Raw genomic sequence first — 13,695 nt, forward strand, 5'->3', positions numbered from 1 at the left:
AGTAACTTGTTTACCTTAATAAATGCTTTCCGTAGTCCCTCTGGGGGTAATACAAGTGTCAATGGGATGATTGGAACTTGCAACTTCGCTGCCTACGGGTCAGGTCACCAATACACACTCATGAAATCACAAAGAAGAACGGGCTAATGGGCAAGGCTAGCTGTGGGATAGCACCACTTAAACAGTATTTACAGCCAAGAGTGACAAAAAATATCTCCATTGTGTAATTGGATGTACAATACACAGTATTTACTCTCACGGACAATTAATGAGTAAAAAAACGCAACATACTACGACACAGCCAGTGGCGCTTAATGGCCTCTTGGGGCATGAGTTACTTAGTACTGCTTTAAGATTTGATTCTTATAAATTGCCTGGAGAGTTGCTGACACCACTTAAAAGCAGCTCATCCTGACCTGATAACATTAGCTAGAACTACAGGTTTTACAAACCTCTCCAAGAGTAAACCCTGAACCACATTAAAAATATTCAGCCTTGAGTACAACATGTGGCAGAGGTGAGAGCTAAGCTATTACTGTGTATTTTTTCTAAGAGGGTTCGAAAAACCCTCTTAGAAAACAGATTTACGCTATATTAGCCCCTGTGTACTGTGTAGGGGCTAACATGGCGTAAATCTAACGCCATAGGCTAAATGCTACATGCTAAACAGGGCAGCATGCTAATGTCACAAGCAACTTAAACACTGATGCAGACTGAGGCTTTGTTGACACTACAGTGTAAAAATCACAAAGGAGTCTTTTCTGTTGCCTTTTCCACATTTAGTTTTAGGAGTGGAAGATTCAAAATTGCACTGTGATAGGGCGGCTTTATAAACAAAGCCATGTGCTTTTTGGGGCTGAACCTTTGTGGTTATATTCTTGAGCAATGATTACGATCACAAATGCTATGATCAATGAGTTGTCCATCCATTTTCATCCGGAGTAGCGATATTGTCACATTGTCGTACAGCATAATTCCGTTTCCGTCTTCAAAATGGCGGCAGTAACTATTGCGTGATGTCATCGGAAAGAAACACATGTGTCAGTAATCTACAAAAACAAATCTCACTTACTTGCATTGCCTCGCCTTAAACATAAGAAATCAAAATGAACTTTTGTTTACATATTGAAGTCAGCATCTTATTAACTTACCTGATCCGTTCAAAGAGCCTGTTCAGAAATATTATTGGTCCCGTCGAGGCTTTTATCTGAGGGCATACTGCACCGCTATCCAAATATGCCCTTGAGTCGTGCGGCCGATGCATCAGTGTCCCATTAAAAGAAAGAAATCCCTGTAAAAAAAAAAGCAAGCAGCGCGAATCGTTTGGCACCGAAACTCACCTAGAATTTGTGCTGCGGCGTTTGCTTCCAGCCAGAGAAAGGCCGGGTGAATCAAAGTCACGACGGCTCAGACGCTGTGTGACATTGTAATGTTTGGAAGCAATTATTCAGCGCTCGAGGTTTCCACTAAAACGCGGCGCGCTGCTAAATAAAAGTGAAGCACTGATGGGTGATTGCATGGCACCGGTGGTTAAAACTAGATAAACACTGTCACTTACGATCTCTAATCTTGGCTAGAGAAGGAAGTCTACGCTGAAAATAACTTTCTAGTACTGAGAAACAGTCGTATTGTTGTCAACTGTTGTAAACGTTCCTTTAGTTGAGATTGAAAACTGACAGACAAAATATAAGTGAATGTAAACAATGTGTAATGGGAGATATGATGATATAGAGATTCACTTTCTGTGATGTTTATTACTGATGATCGGGCACAGGAAGAGATATACTTGCAATAATACCAGTGTGTTAGTCAGATCGTTGACAACACACTTTAATAAGTTTAATGCACTTTTTGTCCTTTCTCCGCCCCGAGCCTCTCTAACACTTCTGTTTATGTTCCATCTTAGTTTAGAGATTATTCTAAAACCTTTGCTGTACAATTTAACTTTAAAGCAGGTTCTTTCAAACCTGCGTAGCGGTGCACACTAGCTGCCTGTCATGTTTCATCACCTTAGTTGATCTTTTGTCATAAAAAGAACTCAGACCTATGTTACTTCTGACCTGTTTTTTGGTAATTCCACAAAAACTTCACAATTTGTGCCTCATTGATCCTTTTGGATTTCTCTATCGCACATGAATCTGCATTTAACTGCTTAATTTAGACATTGAGATGTTAATCAAGTCTAAATAAAAAAAAAAGATTATTATTTATATGGAACTATATTGTTTTTCAGGCACTACCACAAATTGTGTCCTGTTCCCAGTGGCGTTTGATGAAAATGTAGCAAGATACATTTTAATACCAACATAAAACTTATTTTTGTTTTTTTTGTTTGCAAGGGTATTTTTCAGAAGTCAATATGAAAAACTGTGTCACCAAAACGATTCTCCCATTATATATAAAAAAAAAAACTATGGTATGATCCATTTGATCCCAAACACCAGGAAGTGACATCTCCAGACTGTTGGACAACAGAGCAGCAGAAACAGGCGGGTGACTAAGTTCAGCCATGTTCATTTTTTCCCTTGAAAAAGTTTTCAGCATGTTTATTAAATCAACTCCACCAACACATTCACACAAAAAGTCAGAAAACTACAACTTGTGAAACTTATGTTCTAACATTCTGACACTCGGCTTCAGCAGCAACATCTATGTAAAGTTTAGGTCGAAAAATTGAAAATGTTGAAGCTCATTTTGCACAGTTCCCGTGGAATGTTTCAGGCCTATTCCTAGTTCTCTCCTTGTTTAGGCCTGTTTTTATCCCTTGTGGTTTTACACATGGTATAGTTGTTAGTTTTGTCCCTGGTTGAGTTGCGTTTCCGTCCTGGGTAGATTTGATTTTGGACTAATCCTGGTTATGTCCACATAGCTTTATGCACGAGTCAAACTCTATGTTCCCCAGGTCGGGTGTTCTGTTAAAGTGAAAGAATAAACATATCAGACATGAGAGAGCACAGGCCAAAATAAAGAACATTCGCAATATTGTTTAATTGTTTAGCAGGGATATTAAATTGCTTGTTTCTTAGCAAAAGGTATATGAGGCGCATCATTACGCACAAGATTACAAATGTGATTAAAAGAAGAGTAGACTATAGCATAAATAAATAGGCTTAATGTCTGCCAGTGTTTATAGGGGCTAAATTATAGCTTATTTGTTCTAAAAGACTAGGCTAGATGAGGAGCATTTATTTATTTAAAATAACACAGTTTTCCTGTCAATAGGAGTGGGGGAACATAGGACCCGGGGAACATCGGTACACCCCCCCATTATGCGTATAACATTATTGTGTTAGGCAGGTCTTGGCGCTTCCCCAATCAACACGTTAGCATTAGCCAGACTTTGCACCTCAACTTCCTCACTTTAAACTCATTTTCTTTTCTTCTCTTAATTTGACCTCCTGACAACCAGCAAAGAGAGAGGTGCGAAGCTTTCACACCTTTCAACAACTTAATTTGATCACAGCATTGTGCGCGCTAGCTGCCTGTTAGCGTTAGCTGATGGGAAGACGCCTTTTAATCAGGCGTCATTTTGACAACTGGTTTGATTTAGTTTGAGGGGTTTTTTTTTGGTTTTGTTTCGTCATATGTCGTTTTTGTTGCAGTCATTTACATGCTAGAGTTTTTTTTTTTTTTTACTGCTGTTGACTATTAGCTTATTCCTTGGATGTTGTCTTTGGAATTGAAAACTAGCCCAAGTTTTGCTATTGCCAGTGTTTGCCAGGATATGTCACACAGAGAAAGTTAATTGTACAATGCCAGAGTACCCATTTAACAAGTTAATAGTTCACGCAATTATTTAATATTTGGTTAAAAACCTAGTTTTTATCGGACAAACACAGCGTACCCCAACACATTCTCTACATTAATTCAGTGGTGGCCAACGTACGTGTACTTGTTCGTCAAATATTATTACAATACAAGTAAAAGTCACTCAATCTGATTATCACTTATGTTAAAGATCTGAAGTATTCAACGTTAAAAAGTACGAATCGTCATAAAAAAGTGGTAAGTGCGGCTCAAAAACAGTCACCATTCACCAGCTATACGGCAACGAAAAAACTTCTTCCCTCTCGTGAGTCAGTGACATTTGACAGTACATTTGCACAGCGCCACCTACTGTCTTGGAGTGTTCATAACAATCGTTTTAAATTAGACAAAACACAGCCAAATTTTACTTTTTGCTTTGGCTTTTTTATAGAAATGTATGGAGTAGAAAGTGTTACATTTATCTTTAAAGGAAAGTAGAAGGTTTTCGACAAATATAAGATACAGATCCTCAAAAACCCCTAGATTACTGAAGTAAATCTGCTTTGTTACTAACAACCTCTGCATAATTGTGAGTAATTGTTGGCCTGGCATTTTTTTTTTCAATCTGTTTTATTCATTTTGCCTCCCCACAGGCATTATCCGAACAAACTAAGTAATAATCATAAAAAGGCAAAAACCTTTCATGTGCACTTTGAATTATTTTTATTAGCAAATTAGGTCTTGCCCTTATGAATGAGTACAGGCCGAAATTGAATCATACTTTTGATCCGTATCCATCCCTTTTTATGAACCTTTTGCCTGCGAAAACATTGTTGAATGAAACCCGTGTCAGACCCAACACTCCCGCTAACACAGGGATCCTAATTGAAGAGCGGCCCGTTTGTTCCAGCGAGCAGCCGAGGAGGAATCGACACTCTGGGGCCCGGGCGAGGAGAGGGAGGCCGCCTGGATGTGTATTCCAACAGCATGGACCTGAGGTGATTCAAAGCCAAGTCAAACGTTTATTAGGACCGATTCAAAGAGAGGCGTTAGCTTCCTGCTAGTGTTGTTTCAGATACTAAACATCCCCGTGTGAAGTGTGTGACGTGGATATTGGAAGTGGGCTGTAGGTTTGGTTGAACTTTTTAAAAATGATTTGTAGAACCTCTTCAGTTGTTCAGGGAGTTGAAGCAAAATGTAATGTGGAAAAAGTCACTTGTATGAATCACATTCACCAGGGAGGAATGCACCAAATCAGACGACTTTGATGACTGTCCTGGAAACTGCAATAACAATGCACTTTTACTAAAGTATATCAGCATTCTACGTCCAGACAAAAGTCACAGGCTACATTTTATTTCAAGTTGTGTCAAAAGAAAAGGCTAAAATTGACTCATTTCTGAAGGTCGTGCTTTCTCTCACATGTTTGATTTTGTGATACATTGTTTCTTTTGTGGTTTGAACATCGTGTCACCTCACATTGCACTGACAATACTTTGGTGATACATTGTCCTGCCCTGCGATACTGAAATTGTTTTAAAGGCTAAGTTGGACAAAATGAACAATGTGGCAGATTTGAAGCCATAAAATGAATCTTCCCATAACGTAGCACGTTCATTACATGGAAAGCTTTTGTATCCATAAGCATTAATTATACTAATTGTACAGGTGCAAAACAATGTCTTTATTTTTCAGATAATTGCAGTGTATGCAAGTCAGAGTGTACAAATGCCTATTTACAACAAGATCATCCTAATTTCAAAATTTGAAAAATAAATATTAGTATTTCATAATTCATTGTATTTTTTTTTATTTAATTGTTTATTTGACGGGGCAGTACATGCCAGCACTACATCTATATTTCCAATATAATAATAATGCATTGGTTTTCATATGTGTTGTGCAGTCCTACACACATTGCCAGAGTTGCAGCAGTTCAAACTGAACCAAGAAATGTAGTATTTTTGTATTATTTGTATATTTTTGTAAAACAAAATCTATGCAAAAAATATGCCCTAAAGGCTCTATACATGATTTGATACTTGATTGATTTTTTTTTATTATTACAAACAATAAAAGAGGAAGCCACTTACTTAAGATGCTATAGTTGTGGTGCAAACTCATTCCTACCTTTTCCAATTTTAACTTCACAATTCTTCACAGGGATGAGTTTATTGGCACATTTCACAACTTGCAGGGTCACTTTTCAGGGTCACTTTCATCACTGAAATGCTAGAAAACTACAAGTTCATAAAATTGACACCGATTCTTTTTAATTATGCAGTGTTTTCCCCACAAATGTAGGAGTTTACGATTTACTAAAGGAGGACAAAACAAGTTTGGTTCCATAGTAAAATAAATCAGGTCTATTGTGCCTTTAAATATCAATTATAAACATTTACACATATTTCACACACATGTTAAAATATGAATTAGTATTTTACTTTCACCTAATAATTTGCTATCCAACATTCCACGCCTTTTCTGCTCGTTTCAAAATGCCAGAATGTATTTCCGCAAGTTGCTTTTTTTAATCAATCAGAAATGAATTTCTAAATCAACTGCCCTCTCTTTGAACTCGCCTGCCCTTCCGTTCGTGTCCGCTAGTGGGCGCTCGTGCTCCACGGATAACCTGCCCGTGCTGGTCCGCGCTGCGAGGTAACCTGCTCACACTCCGCTCTCTGCTGTTGTGTTCGCCTTGAGGGAATATTCAGACGGGGATCTCGCGAAACTTTTTGACTCATCTTTAAGTTTATAAACATTACGTAGCGAGATGTTTTCCACTGCTAATGTGACTTTCTTGGCTTTGACAGGAAGGGATCATTTGGCACAGTAGCTAAACTGCACAATGTTGCAAAGTATAGGCACTAACGACAATGTGCGAAATGAAAGTAGTTTGGACTGTCAACAATTAGAACGTAAAGAAATAAACATGCGCCACGTGTAAGACCGGAGCTAGCATAGCATACTTCAGAGACAGGTGCAAACAAAACATATTTTGGTTATTTTGCAATTTTAGAGATTTTGAGCCATTTTACACATGAAATCACAACAAGAAACAAAGAAATGCACTAAACTACGGAGGTGTTTTATTATTCCACCGGGAGCCGAATATTTCCTTCTTAATGCAAAGCGTTTTCGTCCTCAAAGTCTAGGGACACACGGACAACATTTAGTAACCACCGGCTCCAAATAGCCTGATTTTATTTTATTTCATTATGTTTTTTAAGCTCCAGAGGGATATGCTAATTTCATAGGCTAATTCCTAGCATGATTTATGCACCTTTTAACCCCTTAAAACACAGCGAAATGTACATTTTTAATCACATTTTATTTTTACAGTAAGAAGTGGATTTACCCAAACACGAGGCTATATAAGAAATCCGAAACACCTTCGATAATGAATTTCTGTAGCTAATATCAAACAAAACAAACATTTTAAACTTTGCTTTCGACTTTTTAAAATTTTACCGTTTTTCTTTTTTTTATGCATAAACGTCCGCTTTAAACCGCATTAAAATGTGAAATAAAAGGAAACTCTCTTGCCACTAATCCCGTAGATTATGTCAGCGAACACACATTAAAAAAAAACTGAATTGAACTGTTCCCGTATTCACCTGCCGCCTTTAACCTCCGTATATTTGCCATAAAAACCCGTGCGCTTTCGCCTCTCTCCCTCCGCTCTGTGACTCCCCTCCCTCCCCTCCCTCCCCTCCCCTCCCCTCCCTCGCTTTGATTGACAGGACAGCTCCCCCAAACGTCTATCCCGCGGCGCGCACCAATCAGGAGCGAGCGGGGGGGCGGAGCCGGGCGCTCGCGCACACCGCTCGAGCAAATACTCCCAGTCAGCCGCGGTCGCTCGCAGTTACTTCGCGTCCAGGTTGGGGAGGCAGCAGCAGCACGAGGCACAGGCAAGACGCGCGCGCTCCTTTCCGACCAAACACCGCTGCGGTTCTGGAGCTATAGTTTCTACGCGGATCAAAGCAGGGGGGACAGGTTGCACTTTTTGATCTTTCCCCAAAAAAAAAAAAAAATTCTCTGGAGCTTATATTCTTTTTTTCTTCTTCTTGTTGCTTGTTTTTGGGACCTCTTTGTAATGAGAACTTCCATCCCAGCGCGTTTGATTTCTCCCATCTCCACAACACTCGGTCATCCGCTCCATTTCGATCATCCATTTGTTTGGGTCATTTTTTGCCTCACCTGCTCGGCAAAGCGAGGGGGGTTACTCTCGTCTCCATAAACCATTCCACCACCAGCAGCAGCAGCAGCAGCCATCTAGCTTTTTTTTTTTTTTTAATTAATTTTTTAACTGTGTTTGTCTATCCGTGCGCTACATCCTCTTCGCTCGTGCGTCCTGTGGATTGTTGTGGACTCTTAAACAAAAAAAAACGCATAAGGATTTACTTGCTGCAGTTTGGTTTGCTGTTTTATTTTTTTTTGTTTTTACCCTCCCCTCTCCTCGGCCACTTGTTCTCTCTCGGATGTATGGGAGCGAGGTGAAGGAGAAGAAGAAGTGCGCGCTCTGAACAAGGGGGAAGCGTACGCACCGGTCTGCGTAAAAAAAAACACCCGTGCGCCCTTTGGCTACTTTGGAGATGCTCTAGCGGCGTCTCCGTACCCGGGATATAGACGCGACCCGTCAGAGGAGTTTTTTTTTGTTTTTTGGGTCGCCGTTTCAGGACACATTCTGTCGCCACGGATTTGCTTTCGCTGAGGGCAAACCCAAAAAAAAACAGGCGGACCACCAGCCATGGGGGACTCGACGTGGAGATATTACCTTGGAGTTTTGTTTATTGCCTTCAAATTGGACTTGTCCCGGGCGCTCATCCTGGAGTCGATATACTGGAACACGACAAACACCAAGTAAGTGCACGCAGGGAAGCCGTGCGCGCTCCCAGCACGCGCACACAGACGCGTTCAACACACACCGCCATCAACATGTTAATAAAGACGCGCTCCGCGGCGAAAGCGCAGGAATCATGACCGATTTTGAAAGCTCTGTTCCGCAACCGACGACGGCACGTCTTTGTTGTTGTTGTTGCGCGTTGATTCCCCGCCGCCTTCATTTTGTGAGCGTTTCCTCAAATCAGACCAGCCTTTATGCTCCAAGACGTGCGTAATGGAGAGCTTTATCCACTGCAGTGCTGGGGGAAAGGGTGAGCAGCTCGGAAAAGTGGAACTCGTTGAGGAAATTGCGGGACACGGATGGACGGGCTAGAGAAACTAAAGCTTTAAATGTCTAAATGACCAATTCTGTGCGATGTAGAAGGTCATGCTCCGCAAAGCACACGCGTTTTATGTCGTAATGACGATTGAGAGTGACAATAGCAAGAGCCCAACATGTTACTAACCAGTTCGAAGCCAAAAAAAAAATTGCATATATGGATATCGATGCATATTGTCGATATCATGAGATACATTTCAAAGGAAAGGCACTGGATGAAGCATTTCTCCATATTGCTGCACGCGTTACGCTCCAGAGTCACGTACGTATCCGCAGACGGGATATTTAGCAGCAGCCTGGCGCTTGTCGAATAGATCCCCTCTCGCCTATGGAGTGCGGCTGGCTTTTACGCGCAGCAGTAGAGGCTGTTGACGCCGTGGGCCCGCTTTGAATGCTGGTTTTCGCACTGTGCCTCTCCACTGCGCGCAGCACAGACCATTAGTTAACATGGCACTGAATTTTGGTTTGGATTGGTTAAAATATTTGGCTTATTTGACGCGCAGGTTGCGTGGAGAGATAGAATGCGTGTGTACGTGGGTGCTGGGGCAGCAGGGTTTGGAGCAGGCCCGTGGCTGGACGCCTCGAATGGACACGGAGAGCGTACAGTCAGGTCATTTCAGGCGGTGGGTTGTTGAATTCAGCGCAATGCTGCCTCAATTGAAGAGATCAACAAGCGAATTCTGTCCAGATTACTATTTCCAAGTGTTTCCAAATTTATTTCAATAAATTAAAGTTTCAAAAAGTTCCGATTTGATCTAAAAGTAATCTCGACAAAGTTCCACAAAAACACAATGAATAAAAGTAAATCAAATTTGAAGACTTGCCTACTTCTGCTTGATGATAAAAATAGTGTTAGTTACAAGATCTAGACAAAAAAACATTAATTATGCCTCTATAAGTTGCATATGACCTGTATTCTGTAATAGTTAGAAGCAAAATAGTTTGGGCCCCTCTGTAGCCAGTGTGACATGTAAAAATTAATGCAAATTGAGACAATTTACACTTGCTTTTGGTTCAAATTGCTGCCAACTGTGAAAATATGAACATTTTGAACAACTTTGATAGTGAGGACATGGACTAGCAGGACCTAGACTATATAATACTGTAACGTAGCTGTATTTCTGGTTCTTTGCAGAGCATTACTACCAAAGTAAAGTCAAAACAGCATTTCATTTTAAACAAGTCGACTCCTAACACTGAATAGACCATTGTGCGTCGTCTCCAGACAAGTCTTCCCCGCGCCGTGGAGCACCAACCCCAGTGCCCCGTCACGCACAGGACGTCCCATAGAATCTCCAAACCCAGCTTCCTGATGAAAAACTGTCTGAAAATTCTAAACACCCTCCTTTATTTTACTTCTTTTTTTTTTTTGATTATCAAGTATCTGAATTCATCTCATAAATATTCCTTTAGTGCTTTTCCATGGGCGACTGAACTCTCTTTGAAAAGCCCTGTCTTTCTGCACGCTCTGCCCCTGGCCTGCAGCTCGGCGGGGGGCGCTCCTCTCCGTGGGCCCCGCTTAGTCACGGCTAGCTCCTCAATAACTCAGCTTTTGGCACCGGTGGCGACCTCCAATCACCATCTTTTAGTTGCGCTTTATCACAAGGCTATGACGCATTCACGAACGCAACTTAATCACGGACCAATTACGGAAAACAGTTTGTAAGCAGAGAGTTAATGATGTGTACTTCAAATTGTTGGTCGTTTGTAAAAGGTATTAGTTATTTGGATCCACGATACTCCAGTAAAAAACTTGCGAGATGCGATACGGGCTTGCGATATTGCGATATATTGCGATGTATTGCGATGTATTGCGATATATTGCGAAACCGTTTGAACACTAATCGGGAGTAATTTGTTTAGCGGCAAATTGTGTCCAAACAAAACTTCCAAAACACTAAATCGGGACAAATTGAATCAAATGATAACTTGAACTGAACTTTTTCACAATTTTCAGTTCCAGACGTATTTTGTTTCTGGCCGGGTTTGCAAAAAAAAGTGTAAATCTCAATCCGATGGAAGCGATTTTGCGATAGATCGTGGCTCCTTGTGGTACGGATATCGCGATACAATATTTCTTTCGCGACATATTGTTTCGCCCCCAATGAACGGTCACATTTGTTTCTTTCTTTGCACTTTCTTAATTATGACCAAATCTTTATAACAAAAGCTTCGCGAATGAGACAAAACACAATCATTCAGTCTTTGCTAACTAACATTTGCTCAAACCTAGTTCGTGATCGGCTTTGCGTTCGTTCGTGATATCGTCCATTGTGGCTCAAATGTCAGTGATTCAAGCGGCGCCTAAGTCTTTGCGCTCCCATGGGGAATTTGTGGCTCGCAACGGTCACCAAAAAGCATCAGCCGTCTTACTGCCAAGGCCATCTGACGCCTTTTGTGATGACACCATTTTGGGAGAAGCAACAATTAGTGCCTGTACTTTCACTCACTCGCCGTCTGGCCAAATGGCACTTATCGCTTCTGTAGATCAGGATTGCATTGTCGAGTAGGTGCAATGAGGTGACCTTTTGGTGAAGACAAACGTTGAACACAACAAAGAAGGAACTGTTTGGATCAAAATGTTAGTTAAACTTTCTTCCATAGGTTTATATGGAAAATGTAGCTTTCAAAATGCTTTTTTTTTTGTCACAGTCTAGGGACCCGAACCCCTTTTTGGCTTAAAGTACCTACAAACAACTTCTTTTTCCTCAGCCTTGTACTTCACAAAAGTTTTTTGCCGAAAGATTTGATGATGTTTATGTCCTTGATTGGTTTCTTGAGCGTTTAATCTCCAGAATACTAGGCAGTAATGATAGTAACTTTTTCAAAAACAGAAAAAACATCCAATCTGTAACAAAGTTTGTCATCAAAACATGAAGTTAAATCCGCCTCTTTCCATAAATTTCGTCCCTGAAACTATTGGCAATTTTGGCCATTTTTACACAACAAACAAAGTCCGAGTCTTCACTTTCGTAAAACATACTACACAAAACTAACACAAAGAATGATTTTGCGCTTTCTTTTAGACATTGCCAAACTATCCGATATCTTTAGCCCAATGTGAGTGGCTTTTTTAAAACCCCGAACGAGCCTTTACTTAGCCCCCTACTTTGCCAATTTGCCCCAGGAAAAAAAAAAAAACCTGCGTCCGTCCACCCTCGGACCAAGTATAGGTTGCCGCAAAAGCGTCTCAGCCAGGGGGCCGCGGGGATTCGGAATTAGCCTGTGTGTGTGTGTGTGTGTGTTTGTGCGCATTCTTGGTGTGGGTGAGCGGTGCGGAGTCGATGGGCCGCAGCGGGACACTTGTTTGGGGACGGGACGGCTCTTTTATTTCAGGGAAACACCTCTTCTGCGTCGTTTTGTGAATGGGACTTGAGGTTGGTGTTGCTGCTGCAGACGCGGTGCTCTGTGGGGTTGTGAATAGGCCGAGGAAAGGAAGTTTGAAGCGCAGAAAGAGTTTTAACAAAGAAGGCAGTGCTACAAACATTGGTAGATGTAGCTTAAAGCGCACTTGTTCTGTGGAAATGTGGAAATGTGTGCTCTGTACGTGAATCGTCTTCAAGGCTGCGAGGGCAACCTGTCTGTAACAATGGGCGACCGCAGTGGGGAACCGCTTCCACATATAGAAGTACATTTGTTGAGGAGTCGCTGTGGAGAAGTTGTTTAGGGGCCAAAACATTCCCTAACTTTAAAACTGATACCTGATATTTATTTCTAGTGTTACAATAACATTTGTTTTGTCTTTCAGTGTTAAAGCACATTTGTGTAAAAGCTAAAACCAGAAAGACCTCTGTGGGCTGTGCATCTCATTAAAAAAAGTGATGATTTCATGTGAACTGGCAACTTGTTTCCACATTGTACCTTCTTGTTTTCACGTATAGTTCTTTTCGAAAGTCACGAGTACATAAAAACCACGGAATAGCAGCTTGTTGTTTACGTACGTTACCGTGAAAGTATTCCTCCCCGAAAGTTGAAAAACTTGCTTATGAACTCATTCCTGGGAAGAACTGCGATTCTAGAAATACGTCGGGGGAATTTAGGAATGAATTGTGGACCAGAACCGTATATTTTTCATTGTTTATTTAAAGATATCAGTATAGACTCTTTATCTCTATGTCTGTTTCTGTAGTTTCAATTAATGTGGCGGAACAAGCACTGGGGCAAATCACAAAGCGAAAAAATATTCATGATTTCTCCTCAGTACAGTAGGAATGCTCTCTTTAGCTATAGCTTTGCATGTGCTCCACTCCCGTGTGATGACCACTGACATCGGCTGAATGTTAGAAATGCAAGAGGCTCCGGGCTAGTCTCCGTATGCCTTTGTGTGGAGGCTGGGGGTAGTGGATAAAGAAACAACGCAAGAAACATGAAGAAGGAGAGAAAAAAACAAAACAAAACAAGGACCCACCGCTGTCGATTAAAGCCCCATTGTTGTTTGCGCTTTACTACATTTACTCGCCCTCTCCTCCGTAAACCTCCCCGAGCGAGTGACCCCCGTGCTCAACTCAAATCTCTCCAAATTCCTGCTTGCATTCGTCCTCCGTTTAATCCATTTTGTCGTCGGGAGGGAGAGACAAAAGCTAAGGCCTGCTTTACATGCTTTATGTAAAAAACTAGAGAGAAAAAAAAAAAAAGGGAGCGCTCTCTCTCCTCCACTGCAGTTCATTAAGAGATTACACGCAAGCCAACCCTAAAGGCCCTTTTGTGACCGGGCAGCGACGGGG

General features: G+C 41.3%; 1 protein-coding gene across 1 annotated transcript in view; it reads left to right on the forward strand.

The window, feature by feature from the left end:
- Positions 1-7,795: 7,795 nt before the first annotated feature.
- Positions 7,796-13,695, forward strand: part of efnb2a (ephrin-B2a) — a 39,475-nt gene continuing 33,575 nt past the window's right edge. The window contains exon 1 of the mRNA XM_079562969.1: positions 7,796-8,610. Within this exon, the coding sequence (XP_079419095.1) occupies positions 8,498-8,610 (113 nt within the window). The 5' untranslated portion in view covers positions 7,796-8,497. The remainder of the gene's footprint in view (positions 8,611-13,695) is intronic.

This window comes from Gobius niger (assembly GCF_951799975.1).
Source record: "Gobius niger genome assembly, chromosome: 9".
In the NCBI taxonomy this organism is placed as follows: Eukaryota; Metazoa; Chordata; class Actinopteri; order Gobiiformes; family Gobiidae; genus Gobius; species Gobius niger.